Source organism: Anopheles gambiae, chromosome 2 (genome assembly GCF_943734735.2).
Source record: "Anopheles gambiae chromosome 2, idAnoGambNW_F1_1, whole genome shotgun sequence".
Lineage (NCBI taxonomy): Eukaryota > Metazoa > Arthropoda > Insecta > Diptera > Culicidae > Anopheles > Anopheles gambiae.
The window spans coordinates 49,227,525-49,236,683 of NC_064601.1; the positions used below are offsets into that span (position 1 = coordinate 49,227,525).

The 9,159-nt window shown below is 43.6% G+C and overlaps 1 protein-coding gene across 1 annotated transcript; it reads right to left on the bottom strand.

The window, feature by feature from the left end:
- Positions 1-2,884: 2,884 nt before the first annotated feature.
- LOC4397630 (uncharacterized) lies at positions 2,885-3,998 on the bottom strand. The gene has a single exon (XM_061645292.1). The coding sequence runs from the start codon at positions 3,791-3,793 to the stop codon at positions 3,050-3,052; it is 744 nt and encodes a 247-aa protein (XP_061501276.1). The 5' UTR covers positions 3,794-3,998; the 3' UTR covers positions 2,885-3,049.
- Between the last annotated feature and the right edge of the window lie 5,161 nt (positions 3,999-9,159).

The window sequence follows — 9,159 nt, forward strand, 5'->3', positions numbered from 1 at the left end:
TTATTGCGTACAGTCAAAACAATCCATTTCTTTGTGCGTGGAAATCCTTTAATATATTTACTAATTAACTTGACTGTAACATCTCTATATTCATCGGTTCCGACTTGTGGATAACTTGTAATCCTCTGTGTAGAAGCGTTGAAAACAGGTTCTTTCTTTCACCCGGTAATTTATAAAAAAAAACAACCAACGTTCTTTAAGCGGACTTTGTTTTTACTTTTATTTAGACGCTAAAAAATCATTCGTTCGTATCGGGGTCAGTGAAAGAGTGTACCGTAAGCTCGTTACCTTATCCACGTTAAGGAGATTTCGGGCATTCAGGAGTAATCAGTACGATCTATCCGTGATGCTTTCCACACTACACCATTTACGAGCGCCATTTGCAGGTTGACGAAAAGGCCGCACTACACGTACTAATCGAACGGTAATTTTACTTAACACTCTGTGTTGTACTTGTAAACCATGATCAGTATGAAATATTAGTTTTTAAGCTGACCGAACTGGCATTTTAAGCTAAGTAAATGGCGGACATCTTATAAAATAAATAAACAAATAAATAAAGCTTTGATGAAAACCGATATGGTTCATATTCTAGTCTAAATGATTCGATTTGTTGCGAAAATGAAAATTACAAATATATTACTAAACTACCCGTCCTAAAGGACAACGCACTGGAATCGTCAAACTCCTTGAAGTGGATCAATTTCCATTGAGTAGATGGATTATTCAATCAAAATATACTAGTTAGTCTAGCAACCCTTTCCATAGTTACTATTTTTAAGCCTGGTTATGCAAAACGGCAAAGTCGTCCCTTTTGAATAAAAAGAAGAAGAAAATCTATTTTACAACGGAGCTCATTTGGATTTATTACTAAATGGAATAAATTTATGATTGGTTTATGAATATTTTTTGTAATTTTTAATGTACCTAAATACTTAAATACTACTAATATTGTTACTACTACTACTACTATTGCCATGCAGACATGGGTCCATCGAGTATCAAATTATATCCAAGCATTGTGAAAACGAAGGAAACGTTATCGTTAAATATTATGTAGGAAGTGGTAAAGATTACTTCAAGAAGAGGGGGCTTGGAAGAGGGAACGCAAGAAACGTATAGAACAAGTAATGTCGAAATGGTCGGAATCGGTTTTAAACTGTCTGAGGCAGTTTAGCAAGGGATCATCATGACAGTACAACCTTCGACGAGTGAGGATGGTTGGATATCACCCAAGCAAATAAAAATACAAAAGGCTATTATTTTTGAAAAATTATTAAATTGTGATTGAAAAAAATAAAAAATTTCAATCACTCTGGTCAGTACGAACAGTTGTTCGGTTACAACTTTAATAAAATAAAACCGACGTTGCGCAACGTTAGGATGTTTCAGAAAAGTGTCATACGCTTACATTTTCACAATATCGAGATATTCAGAACAAGGTTACATTGTAGCGCTATGTAACACTCAATAGCGTTGATATTGTTACACAAGAGAAGGCCAAATTTGACATGCGTTCGGAATCAGCTTTCGACTATTCATTTCATTTCATATGCCATAGGGGAATACTATCGGTCAAAGACTTACACGTTCGACCCAAAAATTTCCTATATTTCCTATAGCAAATTTTCAATGACGATGGACGGTCCATTGACTATTTGCTACATGTCCATCCTATCAGCAGAATCGTGTTTTGTTAAAGGCTTCAACATATGTACGTTTACTTGGAATATTAGGGCCATCTGCAGTAATAACTCTTATGAAAGTACGAACACTTCTATGAAGTACGACCGCATTGCATACGCAACGGATATTTGAAGAGCAGTACTTCATGGAAGTAGTACATTCAGAAAAAATGAAGCTTTACAATGCTATTTTAATTTGAATTTCATCATTATGTTTCGCGCCTGCAAGGGCTGCTATATCCAGCGCGTTGAAATGTTTCATGGAAGCGTGCAGCGATGAGTATCGATGAAATAACCCAAGGTATTTTGAAATCAAATAAAAACGTGCATTTTCATACTGTATCAGTACAATGATTATTGTATACATAAATTTAATACCAATCATCATTTTTAACCAAAATTAGTGTGTTGTGTTTTTTCAAATAGTACTACGAAAAACTCGGCAAAATGTAAAATTTTATTATAATTTTATAAATTAAAATATAACCTTTAAAAAAGCGATGGATTGGAGTCATCGCTCATGTGTTATCGAATGCTTAATATTGTGATGAAAATTATGTAAATTGTCATCAACATCAGTCATCAAAATTTTCTGCCAATTTCTAAAGAAACCACAACATCCATAGCTAATTGCAGTAAGTGTGGCTTATTGCACAATACATATTTAAAACTTGAAACTATAATCTGTTTATGAAGAAATACGAATTATATTGTATTTTTTTAAACTGTGTTAAAACAACAACTGATTTTTTAAAAAGATACAACCGATGGATATGAACATAAGATATTGAATATTTCATAGGATATATATATTGTAATGAATAAATTAACAACACAAAAGAATGGAGAGATGAGGTAGAGTCTTGACTAATTATCAAAATAGATATATATGGGCTTAAGATGTTATTTCTAACATGTTCATCTATAAAATAGCAAAATAACACAGTAGTATGATGAAATCGTCTCTTGAACTATTTATTTGTGTATTAACGTGTTGACTAACTAAAGCACTCAATAGTGCTAAACTGATATTTTTTTTTATATAAACGCAAGGGAAATAGAGACATTAATCAATTAAAACGACGTTTTAAATTGCGGCACAACGTGTGTTACCTAATTAACTACAAATATTATTTCTACACTTTCTCACATTCTCATAGCTTCTTGAAACCCAAACGTACAATGAATACAACAAACGGTAAAACGATTACAGAACGGTTTGCAGCAGCACTGCATTTTGCTCAACTTTATTATTTAGTTTCCTTTGGATTTGCCCGTATTCGGTTTGGCGCTACACATGTAGTAATAAGTTAATGCAGGACAAATAAATATTTTAAATAAGTGGTAGTCTAATGGATGCATATTCATTGGACGAACTGTGCCCAGCCGCTGTAAGCCATCTGGCTTGCTAAGGTTTCTTCGTCAGCCGAACGGCGCTTGCGAGCGCCACCCTCGTGCCCGTGATGATCTTCCGAGTGCACCTCGAAATGCTCATCATTGTGTCGTCCTTTGTGGTCACCGTGCTCGGTAAGCTTCTTCAGTCCTAGAATGGCGGACAGCAGCAGTGCAATCATCGAGACGCCGAGCGCCTTCAGTGCCAGCAGTCCGACGCCACCGAATCCGAGGGCGGCCAGCAGCTTGCCCATCATTAGTCCCATCATCATGATAGCTCCCAGGCCACCCTTATCCTTCTTACGGGCCTCCGCGACGTCGGCAATCACCTCCTGATCCATCGCACCGAACGTGGTCCGGATTGCTTCCTGAATGTCACCCCGCTGCACCATCTGTCCAAAGTTCACCTTCAGCTCATGGCTCTGGAGGTAGCGAGCAAAGCGCCCAAACATAGTGCGATCCTCATCCGTCACCTCGTTTAGCGATCGTTCCCTTTCCTCCACATCGCCTGCCGCCACAATTTCCACACCTGGGAAGAGCTTCAGCGCATCGTCCGTCTTGCCAGTGCGTGCCAGTCGTCGTACGAGGTTGCGGACATTTTTGGCTCCGTGACAGGACAGGCCACCGTCAGGTCCACCGCACTCCTTTGCACTTTGTGCCGAACCGTAGGCCAACACGCACCCGATCAACACTACGGCACCGATAAACACTTTCATTTCAAAAAGATGTTGTTCTTCACGATCACACCAAAACTCCACTACAAAGCGATAAATCACAGCAACTGTAAGTTCTACGCAACAAAGCGCTGCACACAATCTGACACACGGTATGGCTGCTGGCTGGATCAATCGGGATGCTGAAGTCGATGAAGATCTTCTACCGGGAACGGCTGAACAGCGACTGATGTTTGGCTGCAATTGCGCAAGTTGCTTTTATACAACTAAATCTACCTGTCCGGACAGACCCAGCGCTAGAATGGCCATGGCCGTGATCGAGTGGATCGTTTCCTCCTGCTCCGGGAACCACTTACCCCTCCCTATGCTTTTCCCGGCGGAGAAATGGTGTTCAGGTTCAGCCAGCTCAATTCGGTTTCGTAGCCACGGGAGCTATGGCGCGTAATAAGATCAGTCATACGATCAACCGCAGAAATTGATTACTTACAGTTTCTAATGCCAACTGCACTGCTTTCCAGGGCTTTGTTTTCTTCACTGGATCATTTGCTTGAACTTTGTGTCGCGTGGTAATGTAGGTACGTTTAACTAAATGTATAGCTTTTTAGGGAAACTTACTCGTCGTGTTTGCAATCTCCGACATTTGAAAAAGCAGTTAAAATGATCCTGGTAATATAAGGTAAAAAATAATAGTTTCTTTAAAAAAATCAATAAACCAAAAAAAAATATATTTGCTCTAGCAAAAATTCTTCAACACAAGGTACATTTAGTGGTTTTATTTGTAAATTTGAATCAAATGACTGTACCTCAAAAAGAGAAAACAATTTTATTAAATTAAAGCAATACGTTAGTAAAAATATTGAAAAGCCACATATTACAAAGGTATGCTTATAAAGAAACGTTTGAGTTGTGTTACATGTTTCCTAAACAATTCAATATTTCATTGTTACTTCATTAAATTATACGTTCTTTAATGGCTGGCCTTGTTGTTTAAATAAAGTAGAATACTGGTTATTGAAATGTTCTTATTTATTAGTGCATTTATTCATGTAATTATCTTCCAACAATAATTCCAATTCATGTTGCTCTGTAATGGGATGGGATCCGAAGCCCTCCGAGGGATAACATAGGCTCTCCCATCCAACTCCTATTCCGACACGTCCTCGTCGTGCAGAGTGGTAACATGTGCCTCCATATATCCTAGCTTGGGTACACGGGCTAGATCCAACCCCTTGGGCGGATGGTGGCATATGGCGAACCAGGAGGGGGGTGGGTATCCCGGGAAACTGGGTGCCTGAACGTCGGGGGGGCAACCCGACGCAAAATAAAACGGCCACGTGGGCGCAGGGCCAGTCACCCAGCCTCATGTAACAACTGACTACAGAAAGCATCAGAAGGATACGAAACGGACTTAACGATACCGACCCAACGCAATGCCCCCGGACAACGATAAAAATGGGCTCATGGAACGTACGCACTCTTAGCAAAGCCGGAGCCTTGAAACAACTAGATGACGCCCTAGCCACACTGAGCATGGACCTCGTAGCTCTACAAGAGATTCGGTGGCTAGGGAACGGTGTGCACAACAGGCGTGGTAAGCAATGCTACGACATTTACTACAGCTGCCACGACCGCCACCACGTGCTCGGAACGGGTTTCGCCGTAGGTCCCCGGCTGAAATCCGTAATCATAGATTTCAAGGCTATAAACGATAGGCTATGCACCCTGCGCATGCGAGGCAAATTTTTTAATATAAGCCTCATAAACGTTCACGCCCCTACCGAAGATAAAGAGGAAGAGGAGAAGGACCTTTTTTACGGCCGCCTCGCTAGAACTATAGATGCGTGCCCCAGGCATGACCTCAAAATCATCCTGGGGGACTTCAACGCAAAAGTCGGTAGGGAGCCAATGTACCGCCAATACACTGGCTGTCACAGTCTGCATGAGCACAGTAACGATAATGGTAGTAGATTGGTCCAGTTCGCCGCAGCGAACAATCTGGTTGTAGGAAGTACCAAATTTGCGCGGAGGGACATCCACAAAATGACGTGGGCGCACCCGGATGGCGAATCCTTCAACCAGATCGACCACGTGTTAATAAGCCGCCGACGACAGTCGAGCCTGTTAAACGTCAGAACTTATCGAGGAGCCAATATCGATTCCGATCACTACTTGGTTGGCTTAGTGATACGTTGTAGAATCGCCCGCCCCCGCGCCAATGGGGGCGGAGAAAACACGCAGCCTCGGCTCAACACGGACTCTCTAAGGGACATTACTGTCCAACAGGAATTCAAAGCCGCTTTAGACGAGTCTCTACTACCAGAAATCAGATATGAAACTACGAGCGAGAGGTGGAACGCTCTAAAAACAAAAATAATAAACTGTGCAAGAAATATACTCCCACCACGTCGTGGCAACACCAAATCTGGCTGGTTCGACGATGAATGCAGATTAGTGACCGAACGTAAGAATACTGCATACCGAGCAATGCAGCAACGGCATAGAACGCGGGCATGCGCAGAGGAATATTCACGGCTCAGACGCGAAGAGAAACGAGTTCACCGCTCCAAGAAGCATGCTTTGGAAGAGCAAAACATGCGGGAACTCGAGCAAACCAGAGAGGCGTACGGACCGACACGAAAGTTTTACCAAGCGATAGCAGGTCACCGAAACAACGTTGTACCTAAGGTAACCTGCTGTCGCAACAAGGATGGAGATCTGGTTAGTAACCAGCCAGAGGTCCTCTCGCGGTGGGCTCAGTACTTTGATGAATTACTCAACGACCAGTTAAACGAACAGCTAGAAGCGCCACTAGCAGATAGTGTCATGCTACTGCCACCTAGCATAGAAGAAACACGAAAGGCTATCCGTCGGCTGAAAAATAACAAGGCACCCGGAACCGACGGAATTGCAGCTGAACTGGTCAAGAATGGAGGTGCACGACTAAAAAACGAGATTCATCAAATTGTTACTGAGGTGTGGGATAGCGAATCGATGCCTTGTGATTGGAATCTCGGCATCATCTACCCCGTATACAAGAAGGGAGACAGGTTGGACTGCAACAACTACAGGGGTATTACGGTGTTGAATACTGCCTATAAAATATTCTCCCTGATCCTTCAGGATCGCCTTGTCCCGCACGTCGAAGAGATAGTAGGAAACTATCAAAGAGGATTCCGAAACGGAAAATCAACCACTGATCAGATCTTCACCATGCGGCAGATCTTGGAGAAGATGGCTGAATACAGAAACGACACATACCATCTCTTCATAGATTTCAAAGCCGCATACGATAGCATAGCCAGGGTAAAACTGTACAACGCTATGAGCTCATTTGGAATCCCGGCCAAACTGATAAGGCTAGTTAGAATGACTATGACCAACGTCACATGCCAGGTGAGGGTGGATGGAAAACTCTCAGGACCTTTTGCTACCACCAAGGGTCTGCGCCAGGGGGACGGGCTTGCCTGTCTCCTATTCAACTTGGCGCTAGAGAGGGCCATCCGCGACTCGAGGGTGGAGACTACGGGAACCATCTTCTATAAGTCAACCCAGATCCTGGCATACGCTGATGATATAGACATCATTGGTCTGCGGCTCTCCTATGTAGCAGAAGCCTACCAAGGGATTGAGCAGGCGGCAGAGAACCTCGGATTGCAGATAAACGAGGCAAAGACCAAACTGATGGTGGCAACATCAGCGGACCTACCAATAAATAATCCAAATCTACGTAGGCGTGATGTACAGATAGGTGAACGCACTTTTGAAGTCGTCCCAGAATTCACCTATCTTGGGTCAAAGGTCAGCAACGACAACAGTATGGAAGTTGAGTTGCGCGCAAGGATGCTGGCTGCCAACCGGTCATTCTACAGCCTGAAAAAGCAGTTCACATCAAAGAACCTGTCGCGACGGACGAAGCTGGGACTATATAGTACCTATATAGTACCAGTACTCACATACGCCTCTGAGACATGGACACTGTCCAAATCTGACGAAGCCCTCTTAGCCGCGTTCGAGAGGAAGATGCTCAGAAGGATACTTGGCCCCGTACGTGTGGAAGGACAATGGAGGAGCCGCTATAATGACGAGCTATACGAGATGTACGGCGACCTCACTGTCGTACAGCGTATTAAGCTCGCCAGGCTCCGGTGGGCTGGCCATGTTGTACGCATGGAAACGGACGACCCAGCCCGTAAAGTCTTTTTAGGCCGTCCACAAGGACAGAGGAGGCGTGGTAGGCCCAAATTGAGGTGGCAAGATGGCGTGGAGGCGTCCGCCATTAAGGCCGGGATAACGGACTGGCAGACGAAGGCGCGAGACCGTGAGCGGTTTCGGACACTCCTGAGGCAGGCCAAGACCGCAAAGCGGTTGTAGCGCCGGATAAGTAAGTAAGTATCTTCCAACAATATTTACCAAATAAATCTTATTATGTTGAGACACTTTCTCCACGTTTTACTCCAGAAACAATTTTACGCAGGCGTCAGCTGATGCGTGCCAATACCAGATACTACCAGCACAAGCGGTTTACCCACTCATTTCGGTTACAGTTTTTTCATTGTCTAACTATTACCCTAGAATGGCGAATAAACGGCACAACGCCCCAGGCGTACTTCCAGGCGTCAATTCCAGATCGGGAGAAAATTCGGTCAATAAATTAATGCTTCATTGATTTGTTGCCTAAGGCGGAAAACTCTCCCCAAGAAGCCTGTCACCAACCGACATCGACTTGTGCGCGTATGTGTATATGTGTGTAGCACTATGCGTGGAGAAAAACTTTAATTATGCTTTCGAAAAGAAAACTTCGTACTGTGAAAGCTACGAAACGCAATTGTGGATCAATTCGTGTCTGTGGTACAATAATATATTTGTCCCTTTATTTCCATCACTTCATTACGCACAGTCCTTTCGCCAGCCAACAGTGCTGAGCGGCATGATGCATAATTTAGTCCGATTGCATACTAATTGAGCCATCAAGTAGTTCTACCTATCCAGGGTGTCGACAACCAAAGCATTCGACCACCACCTCACCACAACCCATGGTTAGAGCGTGTTCCGTTACTCCGTTGTGACGGTCGCTCCGGTAAACCGGGAACAAGCCCAAAACTCAATGATTAACCCAATTGAGTGTGGTAAAGAACTGCTTTACCGGTATGTTCCATTGAATCTCTTCATCGATTTTCTACCACCGCTCGATTTCTACCCGGCGAGCGGGGGTAACAAGACAAATGCGTCGCTATTACGCCGGAGCTGCCGGAGATCCCACTGTCTCGGGGTGTAATTCGCCTCGACACCTGCTCCACTGAACCGAACCGTAATTCATTCGCCCTGCACTAGGCACTTCCTCCTGCACGTTCCGTTGTCCGTCCGTGGCGAGCGCCTGTTGGTTTCACTTTCACACAAACACACACACA

What these genes read in the sequence shown, in the direction of transcription:
- LOC4397630 (XM_061645292.1), bottom strand. Translation starts at nt 3,793, where the DNA reads ATGAAAGTGTTTATCGGTGCCGTAGTGTTGATCGGGTGCGTGTTGGCC.